This window comes from Lepus europaeus, chromosome 15 (assembly GCF_033115175.1).
Source record: "Lepus europaeus isolate LE1 chromosome 15, mLepTim1.pri, whole genome shotgun sequence".
Classification (NCBI taxonomy): domain Eukaryota; kingdom Metazoa; phylum Chordata; class Mammalia; order Lagomorpha; family Leporidae; genus Lepus; species Lepus europaeus.
In genome coordinates this window covers 35,279,658-35,300,682 of record NC_084841.1, presented here as the reverse complement: position 1 = coordinate 35,300,682, position 21,025 = coordinate 35,279,658, and the positions used below count along the sequence as shown (strand labels likewise).

At 40.9% G+C, this 21,025-nt stretch overlaps 1 protein-coding gene across 8 annotated transcripts in view; it reads right to left on the bottom strand.

Moving 5' to 3' along the window:
• Window positions 1–600: 600 nt before the first annotated feature.
• The window catches only part of ZNF131 (zinc finger protein 131), a 36,109-nt gene continuing 15,684 nt past the window's right edge, over window positions 601–21,025 (bottom strand). For 4 of the 8 annotated variants that reach the window (XM_062211751.1, XM_062211750.1, XM_062211752.1 and 1 more), the window contains 3 exons: window positions 10,072–10,754; window positions 3,563–3,693; window positions 601–2,454 (listed from right to left, as the gene is read on the bottom strand). In XM_062211751.1, coding sequence (XP_062067735.1) covers window positions 1,777–2,454; window positions 3,563–3,693; window positions 10,072–10,754 — 1,492 coding nt within the window. In that variant the 3' untranslated portion in view covers window positions 601–1,776. Of the gene's footprint in view, window positions 2,455–3,562; window positions 3,694–10,071; window positions 10,755–21,025 lie in introns of those variants that run through there. The other 4 variants (XM_062211754.1, XM_062211755.1, XM_062211753.1 and 1 more) reach the window with 2 other exon arrangements.

Below are 21,025 nucleotides of genomic sequence, written 5' to 3'. Positions count from 1 at the left end.
GTGCCCCTGTCTCTGATCGCTACCTTGTGGTCAAAGCTCTTCTACCATTGTTTAAAAGGTTTAAAGGCGGCCAGCGCCGCGGCTCACTAGGCTAATAATCCTCTGCCTGCGGCACTGGTACCCCGGGTTCTAGTCCTGGCTGCTCCTCTTCCAGTCCAGCTCTCTGCTGTGGCCCGGGAGGGCAGTGGAGGATAGCCCAAGTGCTTGGGCCCTGCACCCGCATGGGAGACCGGGAGGAAGCACCTGGCTCCTGATCAGCGCAGCGCGCTGGCTGTAGCAGCCATTTGGGAGGTGAACCAATGGAAGGAAGACCTTTCTCTCTGTCTCTCTAACTCTGTCAAAAAGAAAAAAAAAAAAAAAAAAAGGTTTAAAGACACTACTATGAACTATTTTCAGCATTCAAAATCCACTACATGCCAGCAATTTATAGATTTAAGATCACTGATAGGGCTTTGTTAAAAAAAAAGACACAAAACAAAACTAAAAATTTATCAGGAACATAGATACCTGAAGGCAAACAAGACAGATAAATACACATCAGAAAATACCTGACCATAAACCAATTTCTACACTGGGTAACTTAAAAAAAAAAGAGTCATGAACACATAATTTTAAAGTTTACTTTAAAAAGGTAAATATCTCCCAGTATTTAACAGGTAAAGAAAATAGCATATTGGTTTATTTTTATATGGTTGTTATATTTTATTTTCCAAGTAATACTGATTAAAAATATTTACACACCTACTTTTAAGTCCACAGTTTAGCACTCTTATTTGTATGGCTTCAAAAGTTATAGCACAAGATCTTTACATTAAGGATCGGGAAAAAAAAAAAAAGATTCCATTCAAAACAAAGCCTGATATATTATATACATGTTTTTCTCTGTACTTTATTTTAAATACATTAATTTTTAAAGGATATCCATCTGTTTTTCATCTGGTGGTAAAATACTAGTGCAACTTTTCATCAAAATAAAGTTTACCACAGATGTAAACAAATTTTCCAATTGAAATGGCCCTTCAGCTGCCAATAAATGCAATTTCTGAACCTAACTTAAATGAGAAAGAATTGGTGGTTGTCATTGTAAGCAAAAATATGAAGTGCTACAGCAACACCTACACTGCTCCTTACAACACAAACTTTGAAAGAACCAGAGATGCTTTATAGAAGTTTAGTTGGTTTTGAAAGGCACATGGGTGTGGATTTTTTTTTTACATTCCAGAAGTTTTGCCACCACCATTCTGTTTCTGTTGCAGATGGCATCTGTGGCTAGTGGGGTAGACAAGAATGTTGTTCAAAGTAAAGAAAGCCAGAGCCAAAATTTAACTGCACAGTAACAATGCACTTTTCTTCATGCAGCCTTGCTTCCTATACATTGTTTTCTAACATGCATTAGAATACATTGACTTGTATTCTAATGATTTTACAATATGGAAGAAACTTGAAGAAGGACATGACCTGGAGAAAACGGAGAACCCTTACCACAATGAAAATAGATACATTCGTACCCAACTATATAATAAGAATATAACCCATTTAAGTTTCCAGAAATATACTTCTCAAAGCTCCTCTTCATTTATGGGGAAGATCTCTCCTTTGTGGCATTAAGTGGGAGAAAAAGAATCAGAATCAGTCTGTTTTGATAGAAACAGCTCAGCACAACAGGAAATAGATTAACTTTGGTCCACTTGTCTGTTAGCTTAAGGACAGTCACACTGCCCATGTATCAGTTCAAAAGCCCAACATGTAAATTTAAAAATATATTCATTTGCTATTTCATTCTAAAATTGGCATAGCTGTTCTGTCCTCATTCCCTGTGTTTTCGGCTTGGGAATCCACTGTTTTGGTCTCTAAACTCTCAGCATCTTCGTGATCCCTGGCAGCCTCAGCAGTATCTGGGTGGCTAGGCTCGCTCTCTTGGTTCATGATTTCAGGGGCCACGTGATCCAAGTCTGCTTCCAGAAGCTCAGTTTGTACTTCCACTGGCATCTGATTTACCCGTTCAACATGCAGCTCCTCCACATGTACTTCAGTACCTTCTTCAGTCTGAATCCGGCCTACTTCTAGATAACTCACTTGGACCTGCTCCGGAAGCTCACTGATATGTGAATCGTGTACTTGGCCATCCTGGAGCAAATCTGGATGGACTTGTTCCACAGTCACTTGTGCTGAATCCACCTGGACCTGAAGTAGTGGTAGCACATGCACCTTCCCAACTTGCTCTATAATAGTCATTGATGTCACAGGTTCAGTTTGCACGCGTGTTTCCACAGAAAGGACTTCTTCAGTTATTAGACGCTCTGAAATATTGTGAGCATCACTGAGATGCCTCCTTAACTCATTTCCTTGCATGAACCACAAGTCACATAAAGTACAATGGTTGGGTTTATCTCCAGTGTGTATTACCAAATGATCTTTGAACTGGTCCCAGCTGTTAAATACACTGTTACAAACCTGAAATAACCAGACATATGACATTGACACTACTTATATTTAAATTGAGGGTACTGATACATTTATTCTCTGCAGAATACATTCATAATAAATTGTAGGTTTATTCTGAAAATGTTATGAATACAGTATCTGCAATATAATCCAGTCTAAGCTAGTTTCATAATTTTTTGGCTCAGTCTTTTGAGCTGATAAAGTGAACAAATACATTTTGGGAAACACTTCAACAACACTGCCTTGTTAAAGTATCATGTAAGTTTTGGGAATATAAAGTGACAACCCTGTACTTTCTCCCAATAACACCAGCTTTTGGAACTCTACATTACTTGGGATAAAAATACACTAATCATGGTTGTTCTACAGTTAATAACTGTAGTTTCAGACTATCTGTTACTTAGGACACAATTTTTTTTTTGAAACTGGTGTCATCTAGAGTTAGGTGAAAAAACTATCCTAAAACCCCTTACAAAAATCAAGAAGGGAACGGCGCAGTGGCGTAGTGGGTAAAGCTGTCACCTGCAGTGCCAGCATCCCACATGGATGCCGTTTTGAGTCCCAACGACTCCACTTCTGATCCAGCTCTCTACTGTGGCCTTGGAAGGCAGCAGAAGATGGCCTAAGCCCGTGGGTCCCTGCACCTGCGTGGGAGAAGCATTTCTTTGGAATGGCGTAGCTCTGGCCATTGCAGCCATTGTGGAGTGAACCACTAGATGGTAGACCTCTCTCTGCCTATTATTCTGCCTTTCAAATAAATAAATCTTTAAAAAGAAAATATTCTTTTTTCCCATTTTTGCATTTAATACACTTAAACTCTGAGCATCACACCTTGGCAGCATCAGAACAGAGTGGAGTATCAACTTTTTACTCCTGAAATCATATGGCTAACTGGGAGCTGCAACTCATTCTCTGCCTGGTATTTTAAGAATAAACTACTGAACACTGCTAGTCTGGAGGAAACCAAAATTAGAAATACTGTTTCTAATGAACAGGCATACCTTTTCTAACATTGTAAGGTCAAAAAATTCTAAACTGTACCATCTTGACTTGAGGACAGTCTGTTACACTTTGGTTTTGTTGTTTTCTTAGGGACTACAAACAAGAACACACATACCTGGCATTCATAAAGCTTCTTTCTTCCCTTTTTTGCCCCCACTCCAGTTTGGCAGGCAGTGAGGTGACATTTGAGGGTGCTATTTCTAGCAAATCGTTCATGACAATTTGGACATTCAAAAGGTTTTTCCCCTATTAGAAGAGGGGGGAAAATGACAAATTAAGAAAAACAGCAAGAACAAATAATTTTTAAGTTGGTTTTTATCATTTGTTAATTTTCATTGTACATTCTTGAGAGAGAGAAATCACAATTTATAACTGAAATGTTCTCTTCACATCTAAAAAAGCTTTTCTATGGTAGTAACAAGATTTAGTGATTATAATAATCTGTTTTGATGAAGAAATAAAACTTGGATGTGAGTTTTGTTCCATGTTTTTGCATTTCATAACTGTCTTTTCCATTAGATGAAAATGATGATCATTCTCTACTTTGGGGAAGTATATCACTATCCTTCCCACCAGCTTTGAAAATGCACTTACCATGTTACAAGACCATGTGCTAGGGGCTGAATGTAAAAAGATACATAATAAACTGTCCTTTTCAAAAACTTCATCTCAAAGGTCAGACTCGGAAGTGCAATATGTGAAAATAAACAAACACTGCAGAAAGCCTGTTAACAGGAGAGATGTGGAACATGCACTGTAGCAGCACAGAGGAAAGGGCATGTCGCCTGGGATGGAATGAGAAAGAGAGGAAGTGTGTCCTATGCAGGGCACACAGGTGTAAAATAGCATGGGGATGCCCCAATCTCTGGCTTAGAATACCAGCCTGCATAAAAAACGCAGACATGTAAGTCGAAGTAGGTCTGGAGTGGGGTGTAGTGGGAAAAGAGTGTATGTTCAGTTTTGTGTCTGCTGGGTTTATGATGCTCAGGGCAGAGTGGAGATGTCTGGCAGACAGTTGTAGAAACAGTTCTGGAGTCAGAGGGTACACTGTTGTACGGAATGAGGGGCAGGGGTTATTTTTAATGGTAATAAAAACTTCTGGAATGGGTAAAATTACTCAGAGGATGTTGTGTGATAAAAGAATCAAGAATCGGGGCTGGTGCTATGGCACAGCAGCTTAATACCCTGGCCTGAAGCGCCAGCATCCCATATGGGTGCCAGTTCAAGACCCGGCTGCTCCATTTCCGATCCAGCTCTCTGCTATGGCCTGGGAAAGAAGATGGCCCAAGTCCTTGGGCCCCTGCATCCGCATGGGAGACCTGAAGAAGCTCCTGACTCCTGGCTTTGGATCGGCGCAACTCTGGCCGTTGTGCTCAATTGGGGAGTGAACCATCGGATGGCAGACTTCTCTCTCTCTCTCTGCCTAACTCTGACTTTCAAAAAAGTAAATCAATCTTTACAAAAAAAAAAAAAAAAAAAAAAAAGATTCAAGAATCAAGGTCAGAACCTAGTGAAAACATTGAGTTAAAACAGCAACTGAGTTAAAACAGCAGGTAGGTGAGATAGCAAAAGAAATAGAAATGGGATAGCTAAGGAAAAAAAAAAATGGAGGGAAATTACAGTAGTCAGTGATATGTTGTCATCGGATGTCACATTCCACCGTGGGATAAGGCGAAGTGAATAAGAGGCATATGAATGGTAACACCCCGTACAGAAATTATTTTAGTGAGACAGGCATTTGGCACAGTGGTTAAAATACCACTTGGGACACCTGTATCCCAAATCAGAGTGCCTGGGTTCAAGTCTTGGCTCTACTTCTGATTCCAGCTGTTTGCTAATGTACACCTGGGGAAGCAGCAGGTGATGGCTCAAGTACTTGGGCTCCTGCCATCCAAGTGGGAGACTCAAACGGAACTCCTGGCTCCTGATTTTGGCCTGGCCTAGTCCTGCTTGTTGCAGGCATCTGGAGAGGGGAAGAGAGGTGACTAGAGGGGAACAAATCGAAAACAGAGCTCTTTGTGCCAGGAAAGATATCATAATTGATCTGTTGAGGAAGCAGGCAGTAGAGAGGGAGAGAAGCAGTGGGAATGACAGTGGAGGAAGATACAGTCTCAGGAGACCATCAAGGTGTGGGATTCAGGATGGGCTTTGAAGAAAAGGGAAATCTCTTCTTCTGGAATAGAAGAGAAAACAGAGAGGTTTGATGCTACAGGTACATTGGGGGTGGGAAGACAGGTATGTCATCTGCTGGAGGTGTTGGATGGGTAGTGAAGATCTTGCTTGAACAGCAACTAGGAAAAGTCAGACAGCAAAAGGCCTAACCTAAGGTCAGAGACAAACTGTTCTCCAGCTGTAATGAGCAACAAGGGGGTAGGAATAAATGCACTGATTCTAGGATGGAGGTCTTTTTAGATCAAGTATGGTTCCTCTAAACAAGGAAATATTCTTGCAGTACAAGAAAAGATGACTCAGGCTGCATACAATGAGGTCAGTTAAGATAGAGAAGTCAAAAAACATGTAATAACCGGGGGCTGGCACTGTGGTGTAATGGGTAAAGCTGTTGCCTGCAGTGCTGACATCCCATATGGGCACTGGTTCGAGTCCCAGCTGCTCCACTTAGCTCTATGCTATGGCCTGAGAAAGCAGTAGAAGATGACCCAAGTCCTTGGGACCCTGCACCTGTGTGGGAAACCCAGAAAAAGTTCCTGGCTTCTGATCAGCATGGCTCCGGCCATTGCGGCAACTGGGGAGTGAACGAGCAGATGGAAGACCTCCCCCGCTTCCCCGCCTCTCCTTTTCTATATAACTCTTTCAAATAAATAAATCTTAAAAACAAAACAAAAAAACCATGTTATATTTAGGTGGAAGGGGACATGGAATGACAGGAAGGTTAAGTGAGGTATAGTACAAAATGAGGAGAATGAGGGACTTCAGGGCTTGTATATAATAGAACTAAGATTTCAAAGGAAAAAAAAGGGAAGACTTAGTTACCTGGAATCAGTGTTGATAAAGAAACTTTTCAACTCTAAAATGTTGAGAATTTAACTGTTAAATTAACTGTTAAATAAAATGGCTACGATTTATGGCTTTAGTGTATATTTTTTCATTATCAATGAAATCTACAGACATCAATTGGCACAGCCTCTTTAAAGGGAAATCTGATAACACTGGCAAGATTTAAAATGTATGTATTCTTTAACTTGGTAATTCTGCTCTTACAACTGAATGTATATATACTTATAAAAGTACAGTTTGTATTCCTAAAAGTCTATCAAAAGGAGTAATTATGGCATAAGCAAGCACTGAAATACTGGGCAGCTACAGCAAAAAAACAACCAAACAAAAACTATATTCACAAATGCTTCATATATATTTTAAAAAGACTTCAAGATAAATTAAGTGGCCTAGCACTGTGATTGTTCCTGTTTATTTTTCCTGTATGTGTGAGTATGCATGTCCATGTCCACTTGAAAATGCAAGGAATAGATTTGGAAGGTTAAATAAGAAAATGACTCTTGCTTCTCAAGAGTGAAGTAGGATAGAGACTCACTTTTCATTGTATGCCACTTGAGCTGTTTCTATCTAAAAATTAGCTTCATAAGCTCAGTAAAATCTAGAAATAGCAAAAAACTGACTATTTAAGATATGTAAATGAATGTTTTCACAGTGACCATTTTTCTTATGTGTCACAATCCTATAAAGTAGGTATAATTATCCTTATTCACACAGACAAGGAAAGAAGCCCAGTGGCAAAGTGACCAGTCAAGTTCATCCTGCTGGCAAACGTCAGAATTGGAACCAGAACTGAATTCTGATTTCCAGACCCGTGCTCTATGGAAAGTAGGAAGCAACTAAAAGTCACCCTTAGGTTCTTTCTCACATGAAGAGTTCCACAAGATTATCTGCAAATGTATCTGGTATTCCCTCTCCCCCACCCCCAAAGTGCTTACCCCTCTGTATTTTTCTAGGTTAATAACCTCCAATCATGAAGTCACTCAAATCAGGAAAGTGGGAGTCACCCTCTCTTTGAGCTTCATACCTTACACAATATCAAATCCTACTGATTTTGCCTACTTACCATTACTAAAATATCTCCCCCTTTCCCACAATGTTTTCCCTAAACTCCCACTCTGGTTTAGAGTACTCCAACAGATTCCTCATGACATAAGCTAGCAGGTTTCATCCAACTCTATCTTACCAGTCATCCCTTTAGAATTTAAATCTGATCAGAGCTCTTCTCAACTTAAACTCTTTTAAAATGACCCAAAGTTGTTCAAGATAAGAACTCAACTCATTTACAGCATTCATAAAAACAACTACGTGATCGCAGCCTCATCTCTCCTAATGTTCCCTCTTACATCACTTCTAGATACTCCATGTGCCTAGATGCATGCCACATGGTCAGTCCTTTCAGCCTCTTCAGCCACATTAAATTCAGAGGACAGGTAACAGCTAACTTTTGCCAATCAAGACACAGTATTATAGTTCATACTTTAAAACACACATGAGGGGCTGGTGTTGCGGCAAAGCAGGTAAAGCTACCACCTGTGAAACTGGCATCCCATACGGACGTGGGTAAGCATCCCAACTGCTCCACTTCCAATTCAGCTCCCTGCTAACAGCTGGGAAAAGCAGTGGGAGATGGCTCAAGTGCTTGGACTCCTGCCACCCATGTGGAAGACCCCAATTAAGTTTCTAGCTCTTGGCTTCTGCCTGGTTCAGTCCTGGCCATTGTAGCCACTTGGGGAGTTAACCAGTGGATGGAAGACTTTGATTTCCCTCTTTATAACTCTGAATTTCAAATAAAAAAAAATTTTTTTTTTTTAAAGAACACGTGGGGCCGATGCTGTGGCACAGTATGCTAAGTCTCCATCTTTGGCACTGGCATTCCATATGGGCGCCAGTTGCAGTCCCAGCTGCTCCACTTCCTATCCAGCTCTCCATGGCCTAGGAAGGCAGTAGAAGACGGCCCAAGCCCTTGGGTCCCTGCACCTGCATGGGAGACCCAGAAGAAGCTCCTGGCTCTTGGCTGTGGATTGGCCCAGCTCCAGCTGTTGCGGCCATTTGGGGAGTGAATCAGTGGATGGAAGACCTTTCTCTCTGTTTCTCCTTCTGTCTGTAACTCTGCCTCTTAAATAAAAAACCAACCAACCAAAGTAACACATAGGAAACCAAACCACTACACTAACAAAAAGATGTAAAACATGTAACTAACTGAGTGGCATGTATTAAGTGTTTTGAGAGCAGTAAATAGGAACAAGATTGTCTCTTATCTTCATCTTTCATTCTACGGGAAAAATGATCCAAGTCTTATTAACTTACTTTGTTCTTCCTGAATTCAGTAAGTCACTAATCACAATTCCAACTATCTTGTCACTAATTATCAGTACAGTAACTGAAGTTAAAAATAAAAGGTCAGTTTGCTGTATGTGCTAAACTGTTCCTTTAATGGCCAAATAGTTCAGTTATTTATAACAATTTAACTGCTACTTATCAAACATAATTTCAAAGGGAACTGACATTCCTAGGAAATCATATCCAAGCAACTGAGTACTGGAAAAACTGGAAACCCTTGTCACAGTCTGCTAGTTACCTAACTAATGTATATTTATTGTGCTGCTGGTTCATTGATTCTTTTGCAAAATTAATCCATGGTAGCTGTAAAAATACTCACCAATAGACTATTAAAAAAGACATAAGCTTTATAGGACCACCACCCCCATACTCTATGTGGTTCCCAAATATAAAACACATATTTCTGATACCAGAAGGTATTTTCCCAAAAGATTTCCTGAATGCCTAATTGTTACCTTGAAGCCCTTTAACTGCACTGAGCCTCAAGTTCCAAAGTCTGACAGCCCTGTGGTAACTCTACACCCTGTCGTAATGGGTCGGGACTAGCCAATGGTCAAGTCATTGGTGGGAGCTACTATGTCTGACAGAGACCTAGGGAAGGATGCTATGGGGGTGGCAGAAATGACATGGAATTGGGCAGGGAAAAGGTAAGCAAGCAGGAGATGCAGAACTCTGAGGGGCAGGGGTCACTGGGGCAGTCTTCCTAGAACATTCGTCTCCTGTATGGAGTGGCTCCAGCTAAAGGAGCAGTACAATGACCTTACCCTCCTCCTGCCTACCAATCCTGACATATTTGTCACTGAAGAGATGAAGGGACATGGTCATGTATTTTGCCAATCTAGCTGGTGGATCAAAAGAGTTAACTAAATGCATGTAAAAAAAATAAACATGTCAGAGATTGTTTATATTGCTTACTTACGTAACATGTTAACTTGAGAAATACAAAGTTAGTAACAGTAAAGACTCAATTACAATCAGGATTTAATAATTTATGATCCTTTCCTAAATATATCACAAACTATATTTTATATATTTCTTTGAAAAATGTAAAAACTGGCAAGGCGTTAACTGATAATTACTCTTGAGGCTGATGTTGTTTTGCACTTGAATCATTATTTCAACAAGATATTAGTAAAAAAGACAGTGTACTTAGCCTTCAGATTAAAAAATACAGAAAGTGGGTTTCTGTAGCACTGTTTTTTCAAGGAAAGGATCTGGACTTGAAGAGAATGTGGAAAAGACAAACTTTTAAAAGTACTTGCTCATTACCTGTATGTTTTCGAAGATGCTCTTTAAAATGTCCAAAGTGGTCAAACTGTTTCTCACAGTACTGACAAATGTGAATTTTTTTCCCAGTTCTTTGCTTCTTACTGACTCCACCTTCTTCAAGGTGGTAACAATTTAGGTGCTGTTTCCATGCGCTCTCCCGAAGATACCTTTTATTGCATATTTCACACTTGAAACTCTCAGTGGAGTGTGATTTCATGTGTTCCTTAAAATGGTAAAACAATTTAAATGAACGGTTACATTTCTCACAATGGAATAAGTCCTTCACATGTGACAGCTGAAGTTCCACAATTTCAATACCTTCTACCTGTTTGCTTATGGGGTCAGATGCACAGCCGTCTTCTTTAATCTGTCCTTTCCTATCACCTTGACGGTACTTGCTGGTAATGTCTGCCAACAGTGCTAGAGCGGAATCATCAGAGGAAGCTGTGCTCTGTATGTACTTTATGGACTGCTTAGCAGAAGCCACTTCCTCTAACGTTTCGATGCCTTCATCTTCCACCTCGATCGTGCCCTCGGCAATCTCCACCTCGATTTCAACAGGTTCTGATTCTGCAGATGGCAATGACTCAGTGATAACATTTGAAGTTTCTGCAATCTTCCTTTTTTTGGCCTCACTTTTTCCTGTGGTATTCTCCTCTAATGGAGCTGAATTTTCCTTGTTTCTGAAATACAGAATGTGTAGATTTTAAAAATCTGTAAGATTAAAATCTTAAAAGGCTTTTCTGAAGAAACTGATAAGCTAAAGAAATTGATACAGAAGAACAGAAAACAAGGTTGGACAGCTTATACTTTATGACCCCAAGACTTACTAAAAAGCTACAATAATTATGACAATGACATTTGGTAAAGTATAAACATGAAGATAACACAACAAAATAAACTGCAGAAACAGATCCACACTTGTACATTAAATTTATTTCCAAAAGAAAAAAAAAATGTTCCTAGGCAATACAATGGAGAAAGCTAATTTTTTTAACAATGGTACCAGAACTGGTATGTGTATGGGAAAAATAACCCTTATCTCACATCATACACAAAAAAGTAGACCTCAGATTTAAATGTAAGAACTAAAACTATTAAATTTCAAGAAAATCTGCGGGAAATCTAGTGAAAAAATTCTTAGGTAGCATACAAAAAAAAAAAAAAAAAAAAAGCAGAGATTCCCTAACAGCAAAATCTGGTAAAATTAATTTCATCAAAATTAAAAATGTCTACCTTTTAGAATTACAGTTAATAAAGAGGCAATTTATGGAAAATATTTATAAACATCCATCTGTCAAAAGTATTATATCCAGAAAGGGATAAGCTATCTTACAACAAGCTCAATAAAAGATGACACCTGTTGAAAGACCATTCTCTAAGAGTTTCCTGAGTGTCTGAAAATCTTACAAACGTTCTGGACTCTTCACAGATACATGCACACAGTACAGAAGACAGGAAAGGTTTTTTACTGTCCCATGTAATAAGGATAATAGTCCCCTCCCTCTAGGATAAAGGCCAGGCAGGTTTGCTTGTAGCTCATCATAAAAGACTTGGGTTTTCTAAGCTAAATATTCCTTAGCTATGATATAAACCACTCACACATATAGCATTTACTTGGACCATCCTATGCCACCCCTGTGGGACGAGTTAAGGGGAAGGGGAAACTAGTGTGAACTCAAAACTCTGCTACTTGCTATGATCATGGATGGTGATAAAATCCTGTCCTTTGGGCCCCTAAGTCTTCTGATCTACCAGCATCCATCACCCAGTGGTGGAATAACTTGCTAGCTTGTGAGCAAAACCTCAGATCCCTCATGATTCTTGTCAGTTTCTGGCACTGAGGACAGGATATCGAAACAAGGTAAGGTTTTCTGAAAGGATGAGGGGCTGGCCTTGCAGCGCAGCAGGGTAAACAGTAGCCTGTGATGCTGAGTGCTAGTTCAAGTACTGTTTCTGCACGTGGGAAGGCAGCAGAAGATGATCTAAGGACTTGGGCCACTGCATCCATGTGTGATATCAGGATGCAGTCCTGGCTTTGGTCTGGTCCAGCCCTGGCTATTGCAGCTATTTGGGGGAGTGAACCAGTAGATGGGAATATATTTCTCTCTCCTCCTCCTCCTCCTTTTCTCCTTCTCTCTCTCTCTGATGTTCTGCCTTTCAAACAAATAAATAAATCTGTAGAAAAAGAAAAAAAAGAGGAAGGATGAAACATCACATAGCAATTAACGGACTATGAGGAAGGTTCATGGAATTTGGCGGTAAACACATTGACCAAATTGTATAGTCACACTGGACAATAAAGAATCCTCCACTTTATTGCTATCACTGTGAACTGTGTCTTCCTCCTCCAAAAGATGATTACAAGGGGCTGGCACTGTGGTGTAGGGGTTAAGCTGTTGCCTGCAGTGCTGGCATCCCATGTGGGTGCCAATTTGTGTCCCTCCTGATGGCCTGGGATGGCAGCAGAAGATGCCCAAGTGCTGGGCCCCTGCTAGCCATGTGGGAGGCCTGCAGGAGGCTCCTGGCTTCAGTCTGGCCCAGCCTAGCCCAGGCTGTTGCAGCCATCCGAGAGGAACAATGGGAGGGACATCTCTTTATGTAACTGTTTCAAATAAATAAATCTTAAAACAACAAAAAACTGTGAGGGGAAAAAAAAGGATGACATCATGGTCCCTGATACCTATGAATGTGAACATATCTGGAATTTAATCTTCAAGGTATTAAGACAGAACTGAGTTAAGATGTCATTAGGGTGCCTTAACTCACACTAAATCATTGTAGATGTACAAGCAGAGAAAACAAAGCCAAATGAAGACACAGAGGGAGATGGCAATGTAGAGATGGAGCCAGAGATAGAGGAGTGATGTTGCTACAGCCAAGGAACGCCTGGGGCTTCCAGAAACTAGAAGAGGCAAGAAGGATTCTCATCTAGTCTCTGAAGGGATCAAGGCCCTCTATGAACACCTTGACTTCAGAATTCTAGCCTCCAGAACTGAGAGACAATAGGAACGCACTTCTGTTAAGGGGCACCCGGTTTGTGGTACTTTGTACTGAATGGCAGTCTTAAAAAATAAAATTACCTAGTAACAAAGAAAAACTGAGAATGCAGTTTTAGAATGAGTACTGGACATGTTCATGGACAGGTACTGGTACAGTGCCGTGGTCACTGTAAAATCTCCTTTCTAAGTCATATGTTCAGGTTTCTGGACCATCCGTAGTCTGATAATGGCACACTTTTTATTGTAAAACTACATAACAGGAGCCATCCCAAATGAATGCCAGTTCGAGTCCCTGCTGTTCCACTTCCAATTCAGCTCCCTGCTGAACGCTGGGAAAGCAGTGCAAGATGGCCCAAGTGCTTGAGCCTCTGCACCCATATGGGAGACCCAGAAGAAGCTCCTGCTTGGCCCAGCTCTAGCCATTGCAGCCATCTGGGGAGTGAACCAGTAGATGCAAGATCTCTCTGTCTCTTCCTATTTGTCTGTAACTCTGTCTCTTAAATAAATAAATAAATCTTAAAAAAAAAAAAAAAACCTACAATAACTGAATAATAGTTAAGGCATTAAAAGACCTTTCACATGCCTTCTACTAACCACAGATACTGGTACTGTGGAATATTACAACTCTACTCCCTCACCCCCTCCTCATCCAAATATCTGAGTACAGAAGTTTGGTCATCAAATTCCATTATCCCCATGAACTTTTTGTCTCCTTGGCTTTGTGAGTAATGATGAAGAAAAAAGGGTTATACAAACCTAATTGGAAATTTAGGATTCTGGTCCTGAACATTCTTGGAAATACATGATTCTCTTTCTCCAAAAGAAGCCTTGGGACAATTTGCTTGGTATCTCTCTTATGTGATAACCTGATTACAAACGGGCTTAAGAGAATCAAACTTAATTCTTGTTCAGTTACCTGGATTTTCTTGTTGGACTGACACCATCTCCTAAGAATATCAACCACTTGACTGAAATGCCAAGTATACTTACAATGGCCCACAGGAGCCATTAATGGGTCTCTAAGTTTTATAAAAACGCCTTTGACCATTTCAGACGAAAGGTAAGAGGAGCAGACAGGGGCCACCGCCTGCAGTGTTAGCATCCCACATGGGCGCTGGTTTGAGTCCTGGCTCCTTCACTCCTTCACTTTTGATCCAGCTCTCTGCTGTGGCCTGGAAAAGCAGTAGAAGATGGCCCAAATCCTCAGGCCCCTGAACCAGTGTGGGAGACCTAGAGGAAGCGCCAGGCTTCTGATGGGCGCAGCTCCAGCCACTGTGGCCACCTGGGGAGTGAACAAGTGGATGGAAGACCCCTCTCTCCCTCTGCCTTTCAAACAAATAAATAAATCTTTTAAAAAAGAAGAGAGGACGATTAGAACTAGGTAAAGTTATAGCTATCATAACAGGATACACTGATTCTGTGGCGGTATAAGGAAGAAGCAGAATTTTAGTTATTACGGTCTTCCAGAACCATCTCTAGAAGGAAAATGCCAACGTAGCTCCAAGTGCTTGTGTGCATCTTTAAACTGATATGACCTGGTCACCAATTCCCTTAACTTTACCAAGAAGTCTTGAAAATATCTGGGGATGGCCAAATTCTGCACTCACATGCAAAATAGTAGGTATTTGCCTATCACTCTCAGAGCTACGATCATGAGGTGGACAACAGCCACTGAGGTGGCATTCAGGTGCTTGTAAAGAGCAGGACAGACTGAACTGATACCTCACATAGTCCTACCACCTGAATCAGACTCAATCACTCTAACTGAACTACGAAAGGAGGTCACATTGAGGGCAATGTTAGTATGTGCCCGGCTGACATAGATCCCTCTTTGAGAACACAAATAATTGTAAACAGTATTTCTTTCCAGGGCTCCTATGTGCTCTGCTCCTGGGACTGTACTTCTTGTGTGGAAGCCAGGTTCTAACTTCTATCCCCTACAAATACAATGACTCACACCTCAGGTGGATAGAAGAGACCATCAAATGTTAAAAGGAAGATCATGTAGCCCTCAGGACTCTTGATCTCTCTGAAACCAGGCTACTCTTGGTTAGAAACTCTCAAAGGAGAGCTTCCTGGAGGAATAACTGACTTATTTATGCATGCCCTGTAGGCAGTTTTTCTGCTCAGAGTTATCCAATTAAAAAAGGTGGCATAAAAATTGAGCCTAATTTAGACTGATATGATCAATGGCCCCACCTAGGCGCTGGAAGGTAATCATGTCAGCCTCAAATGACTGGTGAAGAGTTACTATGCACGATAGACTCGCCCTAAACTTCTTCCCTGCAGGCCAAAACAGAGTCTGTGTAATTGCTAAAACACCCTGCTATGCTTGGATTAATGCCTAGGGCACTTTAAAGTTGAAAAGTTAATACAGAAACTAAAGGAGAAAGCCATCTTTTCTTTCTAGGGACTTGTTCAGTTGGTTGAGTCCAGGTGGACCTTGGTGGGGTGGATGCAATGATGAAGGTCAGCATTACAGGGCAGCCATATCCTACTGCTTTAAGTACTGTTTGATAATGATTAGGTCCCAGTCCCTATTGGTAGATTAACCAAAGAGACTAATGAAGTTGTAGTCATCAGACAACCAGAAGCCAAGATAACATGGAAACAAACATGGATCCCTCACATGTTTTTATATGTCTTATAAATACAGGCAGTGTTAGCCCTTGATTCTAGACCATTTTCTCAATGTTGTTTCTATAGCAAAGAGCTTTGGAAAACAGAGCTTATCTTCTTCCAAAGCAAAGGGAATACCACTTATAAGGGGTATCCAAAAAGTTCATGGAAAACGTGTATTATGAAAAAGCTGTGCATGGATTTCAAAAACTTCTTGTACCAAAATAAACTTACTTTTTACTCCATTTCTCCATGAACTTTCTGAACTCCCCTCATACTGTCCAGTAGGATAAAGATCAAGCAGGTTTGCTTGGAGTGCATCGTAAAAGATCTGGCTTTTCTAAAGCTCAGGGTTCCTTGACTATGACACAAACCACTGTAAGCACAGCACACAGCTAGGTCACTGTGTCACACCTATAGGACTGGGCAAGGTGGAGGAAGAAAATGGAGCTCACGCTGTTTCCTTTGCTTTAAGTCAGTGGCTGAAAATCTTTCTTCTGCCAAGATGATTTGGCTCTTTATAACATCATTCGCAGGCCATACAAAATTACTAACTTAAAAATCAGCCTGTTAAAAATTCATTAAAGGTGAGTTCTTGCCTGCAGTTGCCTTTACAGGACCAGACCACGATTTCACAGGCCTTTTACCACCTGGATGTTCCCCATCCCTGCTGTAAACAATCGAGTCCTTTCTGACTCGGGAGTCTGTGTCTTCTGCTAGCATCCATGAAACTGGCTGGCTAACCTATTAGCTCACAATACGAAAAAATGTCGTAATATTCTTCACATTCTTGACAACAACCCACATTTTAAAATGGCAAAAGGTTTGAACAAACACCTTGCCAAAGAATATAAATAGATGACAAAAAAGCATGTGAAAAGATGCTCGACACTATTAGTCATTAGAGAAGTATAAATTAAAGCCACTACACACCCACCAGCATGACTTTAAATGAAAAGGCCCAAACATACCAGTACCAGCAAGACGGAAGAACTGTAACATTCATACATTGCAGGTTGAACTGTAAAGTGATATAAACACTTAAGAGAACAGTTTGGCATTTTCTTTTTTAAAAGATTTACTTATTTATTCAAAAGGCAGAGTAACAGAGAAAGAGATCTTCCACCTGCTGGTTCATCCTGCAAATGCCCAAAATAGCTTAGGCCAGTTCAGGCCAAAGCCAAGGGCCACAAACTCCATCTAGGCCTGCCACATGGGTAGCAGAGACTCAAGTACTTAAGCTATCATCTGCTGCCTACCAATGCATTAGTAAGAAACTACAATGGAAGAAAAGTAAACCAGACTTTGAAACAGACACTCAAATATGGCATACAGGTGTCCCAAGAAAGCAACTTAACCACATTACAACGCCCATGCCAGTCTGGCATGAACATACACCTAGCTAGCTATTCCACTCCTAGGTATTTATCCCTAAACTGGAAACAACATAAATCTGCATTAATAAATGAGCAGATAAGCAAATAGTAGTGCATCTATTTAGTGGAACACAATTCAGCAATAGAAAGGCATTTGCATGGAAAGCCAAGTCATTGTGGCAAAAAATGACCTAAATCAAAGATCTCTGTGAGTGAGACCCCAGTGGAAAGAATGGGCCATCAAAGAAGGAGGTACCTTTCTCTGAAGGGAGGAGAGAAATTCCACTTTTTTTTTTTTCCCTAGATCATTAGAGAGCTGGATCAGACAGAAGCAGAGCAGCCTGACTCGAATTGGTGCTCTGAAATCAAATGCTGGCAGGAACTTTTTTTTTTTTTTTTTTTTGACAGGCAGAGTGGACAGTGAGAGAGAGAGAGAGAGAGAGAGAAAGGTCTTCCTTTGGTGTTGGTTCACCCTCCAATGGCCGCTGCGGCCGGCGCGCTGTGGCCGGCGCACTGCACTGATCCGATGGCAGGAGCCAGGTGTTTCTCCTGGTCTCCCATGGGGTGCAGGACCCAACCAAGCACTTGGGCCATCCTCCACTGCACTCCCTGGCCACAGCAGATAGCTGGCCTGGAAGAGGGGCAACCGAGACAGAACCCGGCACCCCGACCAGGACTAGAACCCGGTGTGCTGGCGCCACTAGGCAGAGGATTAGCCTGTTGAGCCACAGCGCCGGCCGAGAACTTCCACTTTGACTAAGGCCTTGTCTAAATAAGGCTGGAGTTTGTGAACTCAAGAGGCTTCCATAGCCTTGGCAGCTCCTGACAAGAGCCTCGGGTGACTACTGACGTCCTAAATAAGAGTGCCAATTGTTAAATCAACAACAGGAGTCACTGTGCACTTACTCCCCATGTAGGACCTCTGTCCTTAATCTGTTGTACTATGTGAATTAACAGTAAAACTAGTCTTCAAACAGTACCTCATACTTGATGTGTCTGCGTAGGTGCAATCTGTTGAAATATTTACTTAGTATATAACTAAGTTGATCTTCTGTATATAAAGATAATTAAAAATGAATCTTAATGAAGAATGGGATGGGAAAGGGAGAAGACGAGATGGTTTGCGGGTGGGAGGGTGGTTATGGGGCGTAAAATCACTATAATCCAAAAGTTGTACTTTCAAAATTTATATTTATTAAATAAGTTTTCAAAAAATATATATAAAAGAAAGGCATTTACTCTCAAAAATATAGATGAATTTCAAGATAATTGGTGATAGGAACTAAGACAAATACATACTATATGATCACATGTATATAAAATTATAGAAAAGGCAAAGTAATCTATAGTGACAGCAGATCAGTATGGCTATGAGGATAAAAACAGAGGGGGAACAGATTACAAAACAGCATGAACAAACTTTGGGGGTGATGAATGTGCTCATTATCTTGATAGTGATAATGAACCGCAGGTGTTTGTGTGTATGAATATATATGTTAAACTGTGCGGCCAGTGCTGTCATGTAGTGGGCTAAGCCTCAGCCTGCAGTACTGGCATCCCAGATGGGCACCAGTTGGTGTCTTGGCTGCTCCTCTACTGATCCAGCTCTCTGCTTTTTGCATAGGAAAACAGTGGAAAATGGTCCAAGTGCTTGGGCTCCTGCTTCCTTGGCTTCAGATTGGCCACTGCAGCCATCTGGGGAGTGAACCAGAGGATAGGAGATCTTTTCCTCTGTCTCTCCCTCTCCTCTGTCTGTAACTGTCTCTCAAATAAATAAATACTCTTAAAAAAACACACCTCGGGGCCAGTGCTGTGGCACAGTGAGTTAAAGCCCCAGACTGCAGCACCGGCATTCCATATGGGCACCAGTTCAAGGCCTGGCTGCTCCTCTTCTGATCCAGCTCTCTGCTACAGCCTGGGAAGGCAGTGGAAGATGGCCCAAGTCCTTGGGCCCCTGCACCCATGTGGGAGACCTGGAAGAAGCTTCTGGCTCCTGGCTTTGGATCAGCTCAGTTCTGGCCATTGTGGTCATTTGGGGAGTGAACCAGCGGAATAGAAGACCTCTCTGTAACTCTTTTAAATAAATAAAATAATTCTCTAAAACACCTCAAAGTATGTGTGTGTGTATGTGTATAAAGATATTTATTTATCTGAAAGGCAGAGTTACAGAGAGATCTTCCATCTACTGGTTCATTCCCCACACGGCAGTATCTGCTGGGGCTAAAGCCAAGAGCTTCATCCCCGTCTCCCAAGTACAAGGGCCCAAGTACTTGGGCCATCCTAAACTGCTTTTGCAGGCACTTCAGCGGAGCTAGATTGGATGTGGAACAGCCAGGACTCAAAGTGGCACCCATAAGGGATGCTGGCATTGCAGGCAGTGGCTTAACCTGCTACACTACAACATGAGTTCCTCAAGCTGTATACTTCAAATAAATATCAGTAACTTAGTGCACATCAGTCCTACCTTATTAGGACCACAATAACAGGGCAGATTTGGTGCAAAGATTAAGACACAAGTTGGGACATCTACACTCCATAATAGTGTGCCTCTGTTCCAGTCCCTGATCTGCTCTTCAGTCTAGCTCCTGCTAATATGTACCCCGGCAGACAGCAGGTAGCAGTCAGGTGCATGCTAGCCAAGTGGGAGACCAGGACTGAGTTTCTGTTCCTCCTTTCTGCCTGGCTCACCCCAGCTATTGCATTTGGGAGTAAAGAGCGAATGGAAGATCTCTCTTTCAAATAAAAGCAAATAAACTCACAATGACATACCACTATATAGCCATTAGAATACCTAACACATCTAAGTTCAGTCTATACAAACTTAAAAACACAGCCACACCTTACATCAGCATTATAACAAAAGCAGCACTAATTCAGTAGTCAAAAATTGGAAAACCTAAGTCCATTAGATGGAAAAACAAACTGTGGGGATATCCACACAGTGTACTACTATCCAGCAATGAAAATAAATGAACCAACACCACCACCATCTGTAAAACAAAGTCTAAGCAAAAAAGGGCAAACATGAAAGACTATATACTGTAGGAGTCATGTATATGATATTCCAAATAAGATGAAACTACAGGGATATTCGATCTGTGGTTGCACGGGACTGACAATTAGGATCCACTCCAAGAGTGGTAGGAATGTTCCTTTAGGTTGACTGGAGTGGTCGTTACAACACTGTATCTATGATCAAAATTCAAATGCTACACCTTAAAGGGATGAATGGTAGTTTATATAAATTATACATCAACAGGCTAGGGAGGCAAAATTTGTATGGCTACTGTTGCTTCCTAACAAGTAACAGGAACCTTTTCATACAGTTTTAAATTAACAATGGTACAATTCCAGCAAAGCAAAGTAAGGTGCTAGTTTTACTCTATATTTACTCTATATTCCAAAAATAATTTCTACTGCAAATGTGAGAACACTTCACATACTTTCTGTACCTGCAAGATTTATACAATAATCTCAACAGAGCTGCTTTAAGCAATCAATTTAATGACAACAAAGTTAATTTTTATTTCTAAATTGTTTACGCTGTTAAATCATGTTTTCCCATGGTCCTATAAAGCCCTCAGTTACTGCTTTTGCAGTTACTCCTGTGATGATAAATATTTGCTCAATTAATAAGAAATTAATGCCTCACTTTGGAATGCTCCAATTTCCATTCCATAACATTTCACTTTAATATCAATTCACCTTGTAATCATCCAGAGGACAATCTAAATGACATGCTAAACCTCTCCGGTACCAGTAATACAAATAACCTTATCTACAACAACTTAATTGAACCTAAATTATGATTACTGCTTGGCTACTCATTTAAAGAGCCATACTTAATTTGCAAGATATGAAAGTGAGAAAAACTGCTTCCTATAGTAAGTATGGTTCTTTTTCTGTTATTTTAAAATACAAGTGTTAAGGTAAATTGTAAACTATTTCTTAACCAAT